The 18,140-nt window shown below is 37.8% G+C and overlaps 2 protein-coding genes across 3 annotated transcripts in view; both read right to left on the bottom strand.

Annotated features, from left to right (window-relative positions):
• LOC128530426 (dedicator of cytokinesis protein 3-like) overlaps positions 1-4,693 on the bottom strand; it is a 78,879-nt gene extending 74,186 nt beyond the window's left edge. For both annotated transcript variants that reach the window (XM_053504376.1, XM_053504378.1), the window contains exon 1: positions 4,140-4,693. In XM_053504376.1, the coding sequence (XP_053360351.1) occupies positions 4,140-4,176 (37 nt within the window). In that variant the 5' untranslated portion in view covers positions 4,177-4,693. The remainder of the gene's footprint in view (positions 1-4,139) is intronic.
• Positions 4,694-9,640: 4,947 nt separating this feature from the next.
• Positions 9,641-18,140, bottom strand: part of LOC128529997 (guanine nucleotide-binding protein G(s) subunit alpha-like) — a 31,408-nt gene continuing 22,908 nt past the window's right edge. Inside the window, exons 6-12 of the mRNA XM_053503669.1 lie at positions 16,898-16,952; positions 15,839-15,912; positions 13,962-14,020; positions 13,138-13,258; positions 12,832-12,962; positions 11,480-11,547; positions 9,641-11,388 (exon numbers count right to left, since the gene is read on the bottom strand). Of these exons, the coding sequence (XP_053359644.1) occupies positions 11,242-11,388; positions 11,480-11,547; positions 12,832-12,962; positions 13,138-13,258; positions 13,962-14,020; positions 15,839-15,912; positions 16,898-16,952 (655 nt within the window). The 3' untranslated portion in view covers positions 9,641-11,241. The remainder of the gene's footprint in view (positions 11,389-11,479; positions 11,548-12,831; positions 12,963-13,137; positions 13,259-13,961; positions 14,021-15,838; positions 15,913-16,897; positions 16,953-18,140) is intronic.

Below are 18,140 nucleotides of genomic sequence, written 5' to 3'. Positions count from 1 at the left end.
GAGAAAGGTCCTCCGCTATGCTGAACTTCTCCATCTCCATCACAATCCCATACACATGGCTAAGAATCATGGTTTGTTTTAAGACATCTTAAAATCAAGTCCCTTAAGCACTAGATCCTGATCACAATCAGATCAGCAGGTCAGCTCGAACAATGAGAAAAGCTCTGGTTCTATCTGGTCCTGCTTTCTTTGTATTAAACCATTTTAAATTAAATAATCTCTCAGGTCTATATTGCGATTTTCGATTTTATTGTGATTCATTCTGCAGCACTTCTTGCATTTGTTTGAAACAGTGTAAGTCTTGGATTTTATTTTAACTCAGTTGTTTAAGTTTTAAAACGCGTTGCGTGACGTTTGTGTTCATAGTGTAAAAGTGCACTACACCAAAGATAGCACTGCTCTTCCCAGAAACAATGGCTTCAGTGCTTACATTTAAGCAAACAGTCTGTAAGCTACCTCAATGCCTTAACCAATTACACCATGCACCTTCCCACACACAAACTGCATCACTTAGCCATATTTTTTTTAAGTAGATAAAAGAGAACATGATACTTCCTACTTAGGAGAATAAAAAAAAATTAGAGAGTAGAGGTGAAACGTATCTAAGATATGTAAGATAATACTTTAAGGTGAGGTTATATGCAGTCTTGTGCCAACATTTTTTCCACTTACTTTTGCATTGACTGTAGTTTTTACTACCGTTTAGTAGGTTGTCAGCACATGTTATAAGTGTGTAATCCAATCATCTTTACTATAATGAACAGGGAAAGGTAGTGCTGCAAAACCACATCTACATTACTGTAATATATGTACTTCGAGAGAGAGAGACATATGTACAGTATCACAAGAGAATATATACAATTTTATTACAACCTTCTGATTTAAAAGAACACTAACAATCCTCATGTGCGAGTCTCTTCCTGGAATCCCAAATGCCTTTAGAATAATATTGTTAGTTTTACTGCCCTATTGCACCGCGCTTGCTCTATAATTGTGCATAGAGTCACCTCTTAAAGTATTTGAACAAGCACACAAAGTACATCGCCACAATGCATTTGAAATGAAGCAATCAAGATGGGAATAAAGTGTAGACTTGCATCTTTAATTCAAGGGGTTTTACAAAAAAAATACTGCATTGACTGTTGTAAAATTATAGCCATTTTTATCTTGCATTTTAACAGGCTCAAAAGTAATTTAACAACTGACTGATAAACAGTCTGATGGGCAGTCTCTTAATTATTTCGTGATAAAAAGTCTGTTTTTGATTCCAGTGTTAAATTTGCATTTCATAGATGTTCATGGAAATAAGTGAAAGCGGACATTATTAACAGATAAGTTAGCAGCAAAATTTATAAATTGGCAAATTCTTTTTTTTTTAAAAAGTAACGCACTAGGGAGTTTAGCAATATAAAAATACCCGAAGGACCACAGAAGACAACTAAAGTAGACGATCTCAGAATTCTTTCCTTGGTGACGAAACCTTTTTGAAACACCAAAACAAGTTTTGTACAAGAATACTTGGATGAGAAGAAAATGGAGAAGGAAATAAAGGGCTCATGTTCCCAAACATACCACATTCAAAGATGGTGGAGGGTGTGGTACGGCATGCACAGCTGCTAAGGGAACCTGGCTACTGGTGATTATTGATGATGTGGCTGATGATAGATGGACATCTGAAGTGTTTAGAGTCATACTTTCTGCTTAGATTCTGTCAAATGCAAATTTCTTAACACGAAGAAATGGATTGTTCTTAAAGGACTGAGTCAGTCACCTGACCTCAACCTAACTGAACATGGTTTTCACATACTGAAGACAAAACTGAAGGCAGAAAGACCCACAAATAAGCAGTAACTAACGGCTGCTGCAATAAAAGCCCATCAGAGCAGTTCATGGCAGGGGCTGCATTTGGTGATCTCCATGGGTTCCAGAGTTCAGGCATTCATCGACTCTGGGACTGACATTTTGTCCCAGGTATTAAAAATTAAGCTGAATATCTATGCTTCAGTCACATTTCAATTGCTTCATTTCAAATCCATTGTGGTGGGATACAAAGACAATAATACACAAAGTGTGTTTTTGTGCAAATATTTATAGACCTGACTGTAATTTATACACTTGTAGAGCTCTTTTGTTGTTGGACGACTGCAGGAGTACTGTCCATCCTCTAAGATTAAATAAAGTGCATAACCGCACCTATTGAACTAGCTCAAATCATGCAGTTGAACACATTTAGAAAGAGTGATCAGGATGACAATCGTAACACTTTTTCCCGGCCAACTGTTCTCTTTTTGAGTCCCCTTGAAATCTCTTAAGTATAAAAGCATGTTAGATATTGTAACAATCTACAGCTAGATCACTGCTTTACATTTAAATAAATAAATAAATAAACCCATGCACTCACAACCAACCAACCTCTGGGTTTTCTGGTTACCTCCCACTGTATATAAAACATGCTGAGAGGTGACTTGGCTATGCTAAATAGGGTGAAAATGAGTGTGTGAACATGCGTGTTTGTGTGTTGTCCCACAACAGACTAGCATCTCCATTTACACATTTATGGCCAATGTTCCAACTTAGTGTTTAGCAATGGTGCCCTGCACCGCCAGAACTGGGGGCTTTGAATGTTGCCTTCGGTCCTATGTGTGTGCGTGTGTGTGTGTGTGTGTGTGTGTGGAGTTTGCACGTGCTTCCCATGCTTGGTGGGTTTCCTCCAGCTCCTTCCCACCTTCCAAAGACATGTATATTTACACCTAGTGTGTGATTGGGTATGAGAATGTGTTTGCTTGTGTCCTGCGATAGGTTGGCACCCCATCCAGGGTGATTCCTGCCTTGTGCCCTAAGCTCCCCAAGTCTCACTATGACCCAACACAGGATAAGATAATATATATATATATATATATATATATATATATATAGCAGTGGATCCCATCTCGAGTCTGTGTTTATGGAGTTTGCATGTTTTCCCCATGCGCGGTGGGATTACTCAAGGTACTCCTGTTTCCTCCAACAGTCCAAAAACTGCATTATCAAATTGCCTGTAGTGTGTAAATAACAATCGGGCGTCAAGCTTTTGAAAAATACAACTCTGTCAGGCCAGGTACGAGCTGCCAGAACATCTGGGAAATTACGTTCCTTCTTCCTTTTTTAAAAAAAATTATTTTCAAGGAACAACCCTTTGAGATACCATCTCATCTGTCTCTTCTTTCAGAGTCCAGGCCAAGATGGCAGCATAAACAGTTTCACATATTCTAACACACACACAAAACAACACAAAGCAAAATATTAAAAGATGCTGTACTGCATAAGTTAAACAAAATTTTCTAATTGCCTTGCTGTAAGTTAATGTTCTTAGAAAACTAAGATGTCTATGGTGTAGCAGCAATTCAAAAATAGTTTGTTTTCCAACAACTGACACCAGATGTTCTGGGAATGCTGGGTTTTTCAGCAGCACATGAGTGTATAGAGTGTGTAGCTCGATTTGTTATGGCCGGACTTATAGACAAGATCCATGCTGAAGGAACTGGCTGTCAAACATGATGGCGAAATCCTCGGACATACTGAGTTAACGCTGTGAACTGGGCGTTAGAAGCGTCGCTGCTAAAGAACGTTGCGTCAGGAACGGACCGAAGACGCGCGCGCGCGCGCACGCGCACCTGTTAGACCGCACGCGAGCATGCAGCGCCCCTTCGCGGCCAAAGGAAGACATTTTACCCCATGCTACTGCGTGCATAAGATTATAACAGTCGTGTGCGACGCTTGTGTGGGAAGGAAAAACAAAGGATTTCAATAACAGTGATAAAAACACTACTATTACTACTAATGAAAAGTCAACACTGCATAAACGTTGGGTGGTTTATTACATCAGCAAGTAATTACATGAAGATAGCCTGATGAGTCAACGTCAGTTCTCAAAAACGCATTGTTTTATATAAATATGATCAATATTTCAAAGCTTAATTAAGCAATATTAAGCATTCTGGACTACTGATTCGATTTACAAATGATCCCTTAGTGGTAATCAGCTCACCCGAGGCACTTCTTGAAGCGAGAGCAAATTGTTGCATAGGGGAGAGAGAGCTACGTGTCATTATATGTCAATAAATCTGCAGAAGACGGAAGATCGCGGATGTATTACTCACCGACTCCGAATTTCTCATCTTCCGTTGGAATCCACATTATTTCAAAAACAAAAAGAAGAGAGAGAAAGATGTTTTAAATCGCCTGGAAAGCAAGCTCCATTCCGCCGGTGTCGTGGGAGGATGCTCAAGATGAAGGGCTGAGCAATGTAGGCACTACGTGTAGAACTAAATGTACTACATGATCACTAATTACAGGAAGAAGAAGGGAAAAAACAAGCATTACACGCATTTCTTCCCCGTTCCATTCCGCATGCTGGCATACCCCGTTAGATAAAAGGGAATAATAAAAAAAGATATACAAGAAAAACAAGAGGAGAGCATGTAGAGCGTGTGATGCAGAGCAGGCAGAGGGGATGAGCGGAAATCTGATCTCGGCTGTTATTTGCTGCAGTATCAGGGAGCGCGCGAGCCGCGCGATCCTCAGCTAATTTATTTATTTCGCAAATTTTTCGATCCCGCACGCGCGCCTCGTCACATGTCACCGCTAAAACATGTCGCGTGCCAGGCGTCGCTCTGAGCTCCGGCGTGCTGGAAACCCGCTCGCGCTCTCCTCGTCCTGAGAGATATGATTACGCTGCGCCATCTTCACAACCGTCACATGACGCCTTCTCAAATATTCCCGGGTCAAGGTTTCACCATTCCAAGGGCGCAGAAATAAATAAATTGTTTGTTTGTTCCTAAATGGTTTTACTTCCTGAATTCAGGAAAAGCTGTTGAAAAATATGCTCCAATGAGTCGCAAAATGGAAATAAAGACTAATTGGTCGCCTAGTGATGAGCAAAACAGCTAAAAGTCTCCACCTTCATTTTCTTTAGTAATAAAAAGAGTCTTTATAACATCTGCAGGCTATCAGTAACCATTTCTCGCACTGTTGATTAGTTTTATTCCATCATATTTTTTTGAACTTCCGGTTCTTTTGACAGCTGAGGCAGGGTGTGAGGAAAATGTTAGGTAACTAGGCTGTGAGTCAGGTTCCAGCCTACAGCAGTGGATCTATGAAGTATAGCCATTTAAAAATGGTGTAATTAGCAATTAATGAACAATTACATCATAATCAAAGTTGTCATAAGTATTATTGAGTTCATATACACCAATCAGCCATAACATTATGACCATTTGCCTAATTCTGAGTAAATCCCCCATTTGCCACCATGACAGTCATGCACTCTATGTTCTGACACCTTTCTATCACAACCAGCATTAGCCTTTTCATCAATTTGGTCTACACTAGCGCTTCCATTGGATCAGACTACAGGGCCAGCCTTTGCTCGCCATGTGCATCAGTAAGCTATAGCCACCCATGATCCTGTTGCCAGTTCATCCTTTTTCCTTTCTTAAATTACTTTAGGTCGGTCCTGACCACTGCAGACCAGGAACATCCCACAAGACCCACATTTTTAAAGTTGTTATGACCCAGTCCTCTAGCCATCAACATTTTGGTCCCTTTAAGTCACTCAAATTCTTATGCTTGCTCATTTTTTTCTGCTTCCAACACATCAACTTCAGAAAAAAAAAAAGATTCACTTGCTGCCTAACAGGGCCGCTGCTGGCCAAATGGGTGCCCTAAGCAGAAATTTACTTTTGTGCCCTCTCCCCCAAATATTACTGAAGTAAAAATAAAATAATAATAAAAAAAACACTTACTATAGGAGCCATGAAGTCGATCGTCATGTAGCCTACGTGTAACAACTGCATTTACCAGGCCTTTGGTGCCCTTTTTAGGCATTTCTATTAAAATTATGTAAACTGTACATTTTGTATTAGATTATGTATTTTAACAGTTATTTAATGACACCATATGGTCATTATCAATCAATCATAATTGCCTCTGTGTTTTAATATAATGCATTTTAAGTCATTTTGTTTATTTAAATCTGCTTGTATTCATATTAAGAAAGATGCGTTCGTCGTGAAATCTTTACCGACATTAAAACACATTATTAACCTCGACAGAACAAAATAAAGTTTTACAGGATTATGAACGTACCTGAAAGTGATGCACGGGCTTCATCTTGGGCTTTTTTTTTCTTTCATTTTTCGATGCCAGACTGTTGATGTCTCTTTCCAGGACCAGGCATATTGTTCAATTATCATCATTTTTGGCCAAATAGGCAGCCATAACAGAGGTGAGGATGCGCGCGTCATCATGTATGCTTAGCCTACTCTGCGTTCACCGTAAAATGCAATATATACGTTTATATTTTTGTTTATTTGTACATGTATATTTTGAATATTTATGTATTATAATATATAAAAAAATTTTTTTTGAGCAGCTGGGATGGTGCCCCCCTGGGAGTTGGTGCCCTTCGTAGACTGCGTACTCTGCGTATAGGAAGCGGCAGTACTGCTGCCTAATATATCACATCCACTTTCAACCGCCATTGTAACAAGATATTGAAAAAGTAGTTACTGTGAGGAGTGCCAGACAACGGGCTTAGAGCAAATCCAAAACTGTAGCTCTCGTAGGATGTTTCCAGGCTGCAGTGGTCAGGACATACCGACCCTGGAGGTGCAAGAGCGCAGTGCTAATCACCACACCACCGTGCTGTCTTAAAATTTTTTTTTAAAATTAAAATCAATGAGTCAAAATTAAGCAAAATTCTTTTCAGTAGAAAGTTACAAAAAAAGATTTTTGCTCCTATAAACAGACCCGATATTGTACACATTTAAAGAATATCATGAAATAAACCAATACTTAAGTGATCTGTGAAATTCGTTTTACTTAAAAGAGTCTCTGGGTACATTACATCATAAAAAAATAATTTTGGCCTCCTTTGACTTTAACAATAAGAAAAAGTGTTAAATAACTCAAATCGTATTTAAACTGCTATTTATTATTGCTTTTAAATAGTTTTTTTTTTTTTTTTTTTTTTTTACCCGAGAAGTGTTTGCATAAAAGTAGAGCTACTTTATGCTCTAGTAATCCACCCTGTCCTTGAAAATTTAAGAAATGTTATCATGCTGGAAAGCGAGCAACTACACCCAGTTTCAACCATGTTATATTTTTTCGTGGACAAAAATAGTATTCGGTTCAGACCCATCACATTGGCAGACGACTATCTAGGACACAGAGATGTCAAAGTAAAATAAATAAAATCGACTTCTTGCTTATCGATTGTTCTTATTCCTTACTTTTTTGAACATCTTTTCCCTTGTGTCATATAGTTCTGATTTAATGTTCAGTGACATTAAGTGGTTTTAAGTGTGTTACTTACAATGGGAACAGTACTGCTGTTCATATGTAAATCATCCTTGAATAGAAAAAAAAAAAAACGCTGTTGCACAAATGGTAAAGCAGAATATAGTAGAGGAAAGAATGACAGTGAAATGAAGGAGGAAAATCCAATTGTGTATATATTGTGTATATGGATCAGTAAAAATAATCTGCCTCCCACTAGCATCGTTAAACGGTTTCCAAATGCGTAATCTTCTATACGTATACTAATAAACACCCAAGCCGAGATTTTAGCCTTCCATTACATTTGGCTGAGACCGTTGTGTATTAGACAAAACAACTCATCAGCAGAATGTATCCAATAATTTAACCAAAAATTTTAACATATGAGGGCAAGCACTGTGGTGCCTTGACAGCAGCTTCAACTAACACATCTAAGATGTTCTAATAAAAGCCCTTTAAATATGTCATAGCTGCGGTGACTCATCTGCTGCGTTGTAATCTTCACAATTACCTCTGAAAAGAAAAAAAGGAGGGGGGGGGGGGGGTAGAGGGATGGAGACCCGACTGATTTCATGGTATAGACAAAGGCTTTCCCAGCAAGTAGTGAGTGACTCAGTTGAGGAGCAGGAAGCCAGTAAATGCTTGTTTTATTATAACTGGATGTGCTTGTTATTTTTACGAGCTGTGACCAGAACCAGCAATCTCATACTATAGGTCATATCTACAATTTCAATATAGAGATTTATTTCTGCTCTAAATGGCTATGATTAATACCAGAAAATGTCTGACATTTTGTTGAGTAAAGTAAGTTTTATATAGAAGACAATTTTCCTTTCACTCTGATATAAACCCAATATTCTAATACAATATTTGTACATATGACCATTTGTACTATTGATCAGCTATCTTTTGAACAGTAGACACAATAACATTTATGTCAAGGATGCATTAAGTGGGAAACATTTTTGGGATTGAAAATTTTAAACCAGCCTTTATAAATGCATCCAGTGCATCGTACAGTTTAGAGAGCCCGAGTGCTGAAACATCAGTTGGATTGCAGCAAAGCATGTGTGAAATCCATCTGGCGCACTATGGCTTACACACAATTTTGGATCACATTGTGCAGGCTAGAAATATGTTACATCGGTAGTAGGCATGATATTAGTAACTAGGCCTCATGTTTATTCTCTGCTTTTATTTCGTCCCATATAAAAATACTGTTGCTCTTGGTACAGTTGAGATAACATGCCATGAAAAAACATAACCCTGAATATTTGCCTGAAAAAAATAATGAATTAATTAATCTACAATCTACACTAGAACTTGGAAACCATAAGGGTAGAAAGTTCTCTGTATGCCGGAGCCATGAGTGGATTGCCTGATTCACGTCTGAAACGCGGGCCTCTCAGAAACTCCTTCAATCACCCAAACACGTGAAAATGATTCAGAGCGAGGTCAGGACTGTACAGGGGATAAGGCAGTAACTCCCAGCTGAGTTTCTGTAACGTGCAAGTGGTGTTGGTGAATGAGTGTACAGTTCCCAGCAACATGGGAAACGATGTCTCTCTTCAACAAGCTGGCACCAAGCTGTCCATAAATTTTTAAGAATTCAACGCCCCCCGCCCCTCCCATGTTTACTTCACAAGATGACAGATTTTAAGCATTCTTACCACCATTCTTACCACAAATTTGCCACCGAACTTTATGGAATGTGCACAAACTCCCTGATGATACTCCAGAACATTTCCAGCAGGTGGATTTGGGAGAGGCAACTCCTCAGTTTTGAAGTACACAGACCAGCTCAAATAGAAAAGTATGTAATACTCATACGTTACATGCCCCTATACAATTTGGCATCGAAGAATCAGTTACTGTCTGTGGACCTTTTATATTTCTCATATATAATTGCACGATTTGGCACTTCCACATCGGCTTAATTCATTTTTAGAACCAGAGATTTGAGATCATGATTTCAACCATTTAGAAGCAGATTTACAACATAATAGATCTTCATAAGTTCACTAAACCCTGATGGATGGGGAGCCTGCATAGTGCAAAATCCTAGTTTTTATATGCATGTTTTATGCTCAGAATAAAGCAATAATTTTAAAATCTCTGACTTCTGTTGAGTTTGTCGCCATCTAGTGGTTATATTTCAGTAAAACCTAAAAATTCACACTCTTGTTAAGGTTTGATATCAAGTCAGATTTTTCTTTTCTTAATCATCTTACCTCAAAGCTTTAAACTTTTGCTCATTAAAAAGGGACATAATCTCTTTGTCAATTTTTTGAGACACAGCCAAGAATGACTCAAAACACATCTCTTTTGGCTTCTTCTTTTTAGTTAGGAAAAATGGAATAATGTAGAAACAAGCCAGATTTTGCATTTGGATAGCCACCTCCCTCCCCCACCACCTTTATCCTTCAAGCTAAAACTGAAATAAAACAGTGAAGTCATATTCCAACCCTCATGGGAACAGGACTGCAATTGCAGGAATGCACACAACATTAAGTGCACAAAATTGATGTTAAATATTCTTGATTCAATTAAAACCAAAAAGCTGTTCGTTTTTACATCCATACTTGTTCTAATTATTATTTCTCTCTCCAGGAAAGGGGGTGGGGGGCATGTGGATGTAAAGCAATTTGGAATAACACAACATGGGAGCAGCAGAGGCATGGGGGGGGAGGGGGGGGAAGAGCAACAAAGAGGCTCAACTGATTGGTTGGAAGGGTGGCTAAGGCTAAGCAATACAGCGCAGACATACCTTACGCCTTTAGCTCTTTTTTTTCTTTTTACACGCAGTGTTGTGATCAAGGCACAGGAACTTCTACAAGTCTTTTTTTCAATAAAGTACAAAATAATACATTTTGCAGTCTGTACAAGAATAATAGTCCAACAATAAAATAGAGGGTTGGAGGGGAAGAGAGAGCAGGAGAACAGGAAAAGGAGCACTGGGGAGATGGCAAGAGTGACCAATAGGAAATACGGTATAAGGGAGCAGTATTCCATTCCCAAAAAGTCATTTGTGTGTGTTTGTGTGTGTGTATATATATGTATGTATGTGTGTGTGTGTGTGTGTGTGTGTGTGTGTGTGTGTGTGGGTGTGTGTGTGTTTTTCCCCCCAAAAGCGAGAGTGCTCTCAATCAAATTATTTGCATTAAATTAGAAGATCAAAGAAGAGAGTGGGTATGCGGAGTGGAGAGTTGCGATCGATCGAGTTTATCCAAAAGCAGCGAGCAAGTCAAGTGACAAGGTTGCGTCTCAATTGTCCATCTTGTGCACTGCAGCCAGTCCTGCTCTTCTACCATTTGGTAAGGAATTATCCTTTTCTCCATAAGAGGTCAAGGGATGGCAAATAAAGCTGATCCAGCCAACTGAAAAACTCAGTCAAGCACAGTCCTGTGATTCCGGTCCAGCAGCGTGGCCATCATAAATCAGTTGAAAGACTGTCGGGTACTGCTGGGGACAGCGGTGCATGTCATGTGTGTTGTTGTACACACTCTGATGAGTGGGTGAGCTAATAAAAGAAGCACAACTAGAGACTGTAAGCTATGTGTTTGAAGGAGTACATTTTTGTCAGATAGAGCAATTTAAGATTCGTCCATGTGTCATCTACTTATGCAAATGATCATATGACTCGACTTTTCAAATGAACTTTTAATTACGTCTCAGTCAGCATGTGTACGTGTATGTAGTTAACTGTCTTAAAATGGGGCTGCTGCTTCAAATGGATACTGCATGATATTTGGTCCTCAACAGCATGATAAAAGTGTGTGTGTGTGTGTGTGTGTGGTGTGAGGGGCCCTTAGCCCACAGCTCTTAGACGATCCATCACTCTCAAACTCCGCCAAAACACAAGATTTGCAAAAGTCTGTCTCTTTTTAAAAAAAGTCTGTCTGCCTGCCTCTAGAGCTCGTCCAATCACAAGAGCTCATACTGGCGGAGGTGCATTCTCTGGATGATGTCTCGGCAGTCATTGAAGACACGGCGAATGTTCTCCGTGTCCACTGCGCACGTAAAGTGTGGGTAACAGTAGTGACGGCCATCACCGCTCGCTGTGCTGATCCTCTACAGAGATGAATGGAAAGGAAAAAAAGGGGGCATCAATCATAAAAGTCGAAGTGCTACAAAGCTACACATGGATGTAACTTTCGCTCACCAGAAATTCGTCCCGGATGAAATATTTCGCCCTTGTGACTCGCAGATCCTCTCCTGGCTCGGGGGTTGCTGAAAAAGTAATTGTAATGTAAATACATTGACAGGGCGTTTTAAGAGAAAATATACTTAGGCGTCAGTGCAAGATTTTTTCTAAAAAGAGAAAAGTGATGATCTAACCAAAAAACTTTTGCTCATAAAGGCGATGCTTTAAAGCGAAAATTTCTATGCAAAATTCACATTCATTCACTTCATAAACATTCTCCAGTGCACATGTATGTGTAAAATAAAAATCTAAGAAAAAAAAAAAAAATGTATTTCCTACTTTTGTTTATTTCTCTTCCAGTTTTCTAGAGGAAGCTTCAGCCAGAGACATAAATCAGGACTGTTCTGTGATCGATCGATCGATGGCCTGCACTATTTATAGCTCCACCCATACGCAGAAGTGACAACATTGCTAACAAGAAGATCCTATCTGACTGAGTGCAACAGCAGAATGTTTCCACAATGACCCTTGCATAGGTTGGTGACTAGATTAGTTTGAAACACTAATGAAAAACATTGTGGAAATGTATACCTGAAATTTATAAGGATTTATAAAAAAATGAGCTGAGTGGTAAAACATACTTAAATAAATCAAAATTTTATTATTTTTTAAATTATTATTATTATTATTATTTTTTCACACACGTCCCTGCACATTCAATGCAGAGCACGTCTTGCCCCGCCTTATATTTTAAATGCAAAATATTGTCATGTTCATATAATGCATTCATCCATCTAGGAAGCTCTAGATGGGGACCATGGAGGCCAATTGTATTGTACAATACCAGTGTATTTATGCCCTTTTTTTGTGTGTTTTTTTACAACTGTGGTAGGACCTCTGGGTCATTGCTCACATGAGAGTACCAGAGTACCAGGAGGAAACCCACAAAGCACGAGAGAACATGCAAACTCCTTTCACACAGACCATGAGACGGGAATTGAACCCTCAAACCTGAAGGTGCAAGGTGACTATGCTAATTACTAAGCCACAGTGCTGCCATAATACAATAGTAACGCAAAGAGCAAAATATTTTGACTAATTTAAAGCTAGGGTTTTTACATGAGCAGTCAGTCATGCTTTGGGTCTTTAAAAGTCATTGCTGAGTAGAAGACTGGTGTAAAGTATAAATCTAGACAATCTATGTTTAAAAAAAAAAAAAAAAAAAAAAAAAAAACACACACACACCCCTTTCCTCAAATACAATGTCAGAGTGCTGATTGCCAATGCTATAGTCCAGAATGAGCATGTGTTATGTATTGAAACTATGATGAATCATACATGCTGTATAAAACTGTGTGAATGTCTCTCACCGTCATCTGGTGTGGTGTAGCGAGCAAACTCAGGAAAATATTCTTCGATTTTTGACTTTCCTGCCAAGACCTTTTCAGCCAACAGGTCCTGCTTATTTAGGAAGAGAATTACAGAGATCGTCCGCAACCATCTGAGGAGGGGAGGAAAAAAAAAAAAAAAAGTGAGAGCGGAAAAGAAAAAAGTGGAAAAAAAAACCCTAGTTTTTCCAGTGGTTTTACAGTTTAACTCATTTAAAATCACTCTTTTTTTGTTTTTGTTTTATTGGCTTCCGATTTAAATACATCATGTTTAAATAAGAGAGTCACCTGTTGTTCCAGATGTTTTTAAAGAGATTAAGTGCTTCCTGGAGGCGGTTGGTTAGATTGTCTTCTCGGATGACCATGTTATAGCTACTGCTAGCCACTACAAAAATGATGGCAGTTACATCTGAAGAAAACAGAAAAGGAAGACAGATGACAAATGGACCTAATCCACATGGCTTAATTATGGTGCGTTGCAACTGATATTGTAGGTCAAGAAGTGATTTACTACAAAGGAAACAGTACTACAAGCTCTCAAAATGCCTATGACTTGTCATTAAAGAATTGTTAAGAATAATCTTGGCTTGTGGTAAGGAGGACTGGAGTCATCAGATGAAACATAGCTACATAAATAATATTTACACATTATTGTGTTTTTGTAAATTGTAACAATAACTTGCCTGTGTCTACGTGAGCATTGGTGATGCATTTAAAACAGCTATAACCAACAGCACAAAAAAATATATAATTGGGGTTGAGTGCTACAAGACGGTCAAATATAAATCGGCAGCTTGACTGACAGCTAAACAGGCCAATCTCAGCACAGTATGATAAAAAGGACACAAAAAAGCAACACATCTTGTCTAATCAGGTCCAGAGCACACGAGGAAAAGTAAGTTACTTTTATCTAATATCTCAATTACAGGCACAATATTTTGTCAGAAGATTGCTTCTCTCATAACATAAGGGTCTCATGCAACATATCTGGGGATTAGCATATCAACAGATGTAAAATTCACATATAGAAATGGTTAATTCATAGAAGAGGGTTTTGTAGAATACAATGATGTGTCGTGTTTATAAGAAAAGAAGATTGTAAAAACATTTACCATTAAAACACTGAATCCACTTTCGACGCTCGTCTCTCTGCCCACCAACATCAAACATGCTAAGAGAGGAAGCAAAGCATTTTATGCAGGATATTACACACAAATCATTAAACTATACATTACTATACATAATCATTAAAACAAACATTATCTCTCATTAAACTATACACATCTTTCTTTATTTAGTAAATTAGTTTCTGAACTTCATTTAGTTTACTAGTGGGCAACCATTAAAAAAAAAAAAAAAAAAAAAAATCACTAAAAACAGTAGAGACCTATATAGTTATATAGTTATGCAGCATATTGTTAGTTATAAGAAATTGGTAATAAATACATTCACCTAAAGGATTATTAGGAACACCATACTAATCCGGTATTTGACCCCCTTTCGCCTTCAGAACTGCCTTAATTCTACGTGGCATTGATTCAACAAGGTGCTGAAAGCATTCTTTAGAAATGTTGGCCCATATTGATAGGATAGCATCTTGCAGTTGATGGAGATTTGTGGGATGCAAATCCAGGGCACGAAGCTCCCGTTCCACCACATCCCAAAGATGCTCTATTGGGTTGAGATCTGGTGACTGTGGGGGCCATTTTAGTACAGCAAACTCATTGTCATGTTCAAGAAACCAATTTAAATTGATTCGAGCTTTGTGACATGGTGCATTATCCTGCTGGAAGTAGCCATCAGAGGATGGGTACATGGTGGTTATAAAGGGATGGACATGGTCAATAAAGGGATGGACAATGCTCAGGTAGCCCGTGGCATTTAAACGATGCCCAATTGGCACTAAGGGGCCTAAAGTGTGCCAAGAAAACATCCCCCACACCATTACACCACCACCAGCCTGCACAGTGGTAACAAGGCATGATGGATCCATGTTCTCATTCTGTTTACGCCAAATTCTGACCAAATTTGAATGTCTCAACAGAAATTGAGACTCATCAGACGAGGCAACATTTTTCCAGTCTTCAACTGTCCATTTTTGGTGAGCTCGTGCAAATTGTAGCCTCTTTTTCCTATTTGGAGTGGAGATGAGTGGTACCCGGTGGTGTCTTCTGCTGTTGTAGCCCATCCGCCTCAAGGTTGTGCGTGTTGTGGCTTGAATCAGTCGGCCCATTCTCCTCTGACCTCTAGCATCAATAAGGCATTTTCGCCCACAGGACTGCTGCATACTGGATGTTTTTCCCTTTTCACACCATTCTTTGTAAACCCTAGAAATAGTTGTGCATGAAAATCCAAGTAACTGAGCAGATTGTAAAATACTCAGACTGGCCCGTCTGGCACCAACAACCATGCCACGCTCAAAATTGCTTAAAATCACCTTTCTTTCCCATTCTGACATTCACTTTGGAATTTGGAGTCAGGAGATTGTCTTGACCAGGACCACACCCCTAAATGCATTAAAGCAACTGCAATGTGATTGGTTGATTAGATAATTGCATTAATGAGAAATTGAACAGGTGTTCCCAATGCTTTAGGTGAGTGTATATCTGAGACATACTTAATCTTTCATCACAAGTGATCAGGATTTCATGATATGTAAAACATCCCATTTTGAGAACCTTGTTGGAAATTCTGTGCCCTTCCTACACCAGACTTTTACTCAGTAAAAGCTTTAGGTGTAAAAAAAAACAAACACTTAATTAAAAATTATACTGCCCACTAGTGGTTAGTTAAACATACAGTATACACCTACATGCTAGTGCTTCACATTACATATTTGAATACATAAGCAGTATCCCAGTATTAGTGAATATCAGTTAATGTTCAGGTAACACTCAGCTTTGGCTAATTTAAGCCAGCATATGCTTTACGCTGTACAGAGCTGACAGGATGAAAGGAAGAGTTTGCTTTATGCTTTGAGACTACTTACTGGAAGTTTACTTTGTCCACCTGGAATCTTGTCTCAAAAATACCGGAGGTCAGAACTCGGCATCTGAGCAGGTCCTGAAAAACAAGAATAACAAATTTTACAAGACAGATTTGCATTGTTTTATCTCATGCCCCTGGTTATCTATGGCATGTTTGAATGTCATTGGCAGACTTCTAGTGCATTTGTACCAAAATGAACATCAAACAAGGCACGTTATTACGTTTTTTTTTTTTTTGCACTAATACTACTACAGACACCATTGATATTAATATTTAGTGAAAATCCCAAAGAGGCAACAACATTTTAATAATGTTTAGTTAACAAAGATAATCAAGAGCATAAAATAGTTTCATCACATTTTAAAAATTGTTGTAATTCATAGTGGTCATCATTGTGGTATGGTAGAAACTCTAAAGAATGCAAAATTATTTAAGTGGAGTCTTGAACCAATATACCGACTGGCCTCTCAAAAAAAACAACACTTGAATAAAATAAATTATATTATACGCACACAGTGTTGGAAGGCATATCCCTTAATTGCGGAAGAGACAACTGAGGAGATTGCTGCAACTACTAGAATTAGGTTACAAACTGTCCAGTCCACTATTAAAACCTAAATGGACAGTGCTGAACCATCAACTTTACAGAAAGAAAGAAATTGATAGAAAAAAAAAAAATCCCAAAAAAATATCAGAATGTATTATTTTTCCCCCCAGACCAGGCAACATACATTAGGCCAAATATATTATTTATACCTGCATGTCATCCACCGGTAACAAAGGAAAAACTCAAATCTAAATCCACTCATTTATTTTAGGCAACATGCATGATTAAAATTGCTGTTTTCTGTGATTGTACATCCAGCTTTTTTCCATAGCCATTTTCCAGAGTACTTTCAAAATATGTTTTCTTTCCAGAGTACTTTCAAAATCTATATTTCTTTCTGCCTTTCAATATTTTGATTGTTTCAGAATACTGGCACAAAAGAACATTTTGTTCTTGTGGCAATACTAAGCCAAAAATATAGTAAACCATTTACTCAAAAACCCCAAAACTCACCTGGTCAGACGGTGTGTAGTCACTCTGTTGTACAATTTCTATTTTGTCTAAAAAGCTAAAAAAAAAAAAAAAAAAAGGAAAACATAGCACAAAGTTAAATCTGGGTAAACATCCTAAATCTTGAAAATTAATTACAGGCATTAAGATAATTTGTATTTTGTACTTGAAAATTAAATAATTTGTATTATTAAAATATGTCATGGCGTCTTTTCTCTCTTGGTAAACTTTAAGGATGCTACATTTGGACTGAGCTCAAGCCTCATGACATGTTTGCCTTACTTTAAAATAGAAAAAAAAAACTACTAGTTTATATATACATACACACACACACACACACACACCTATCTATCTATTATATATATATATATATATATACACATATATATATATATATATATATATATATATATATATATATACATATATATATATACATACACACACACATACACACATATACATACACACACATACAAATCATAGGCAAGTCAAATATGTAAAAAATTGGGATGCCTACCAGAAGATATAAATTATTTATTACTTACACAAACAATATTTCTTGCATTACACTAAGATTAAGTGAAACACATTAACATATCAACTCATTAAGTTAAAAATGAGTGTACGGTTTAATTCACACGACAGTCTTCCTGGGAATTGTCTGCATTGTGGTGAATCCCAAATAGCTCGGAGTTTGAGCATACAGTGCACTGCATAGAATGAAGATACCATCATTCATGGCTTACATGTTGCAGTAAGATTAAATTGAATACTGTGGAAAGAAGCAAATACCAACATGATGGAAGAAAAAAAAACAAAGAAAAAAAAGAAGAAAAAAAAAAACACTCAAGTAGTTGAATTCTAATTCTACCAGCCAGCTCTTTAAAATGTAAAAATGTGAATCCATGGTATGGTTGCTGGTGGTACCAAATGGGTTGATTCAAGTACTTCAGAAGATGATGAACTCCTGGAATTTTCACACATACATGTCTCTAGTTTACATGGAATTAATTAAAAAATAATAAAATAAAAAAAAGGTTCTGCAGGTGGGTCACTTACTAGTTATTTAGAGAGGTAAGAGACTGGCTCGAGCTGCCAGGAAAGTGCCAGTTACTTACATAACTACAGCCATGGTAATCATATATATATATATATATATATATATATATATATATATATTAGTGTAACGGTATGGAAAGGTACCTTAACACATACCATGGTCATGACATTTCTTTTCAGTTAT

This window comes from Clarias gariepinus, chromosome 9 (genome assembly GCF_024256425.1).
Source record: "Clarias gariepinus isolate MV-2021 ecotype Netherlands chromosome 9, CGAR_prim_01v2, whole genome shotgun sequence".
Lineage (NCBI taxonomy): Eukaryota > Metazoa > Chordata > Actinopteri > Siluriformes > Clariidae > Clarias > Clarias gariepinus.
Note: the sequence above shows the minus strand (reverse complement) of the source record. Positions and strands in the feature narration are given on the sequence as shown.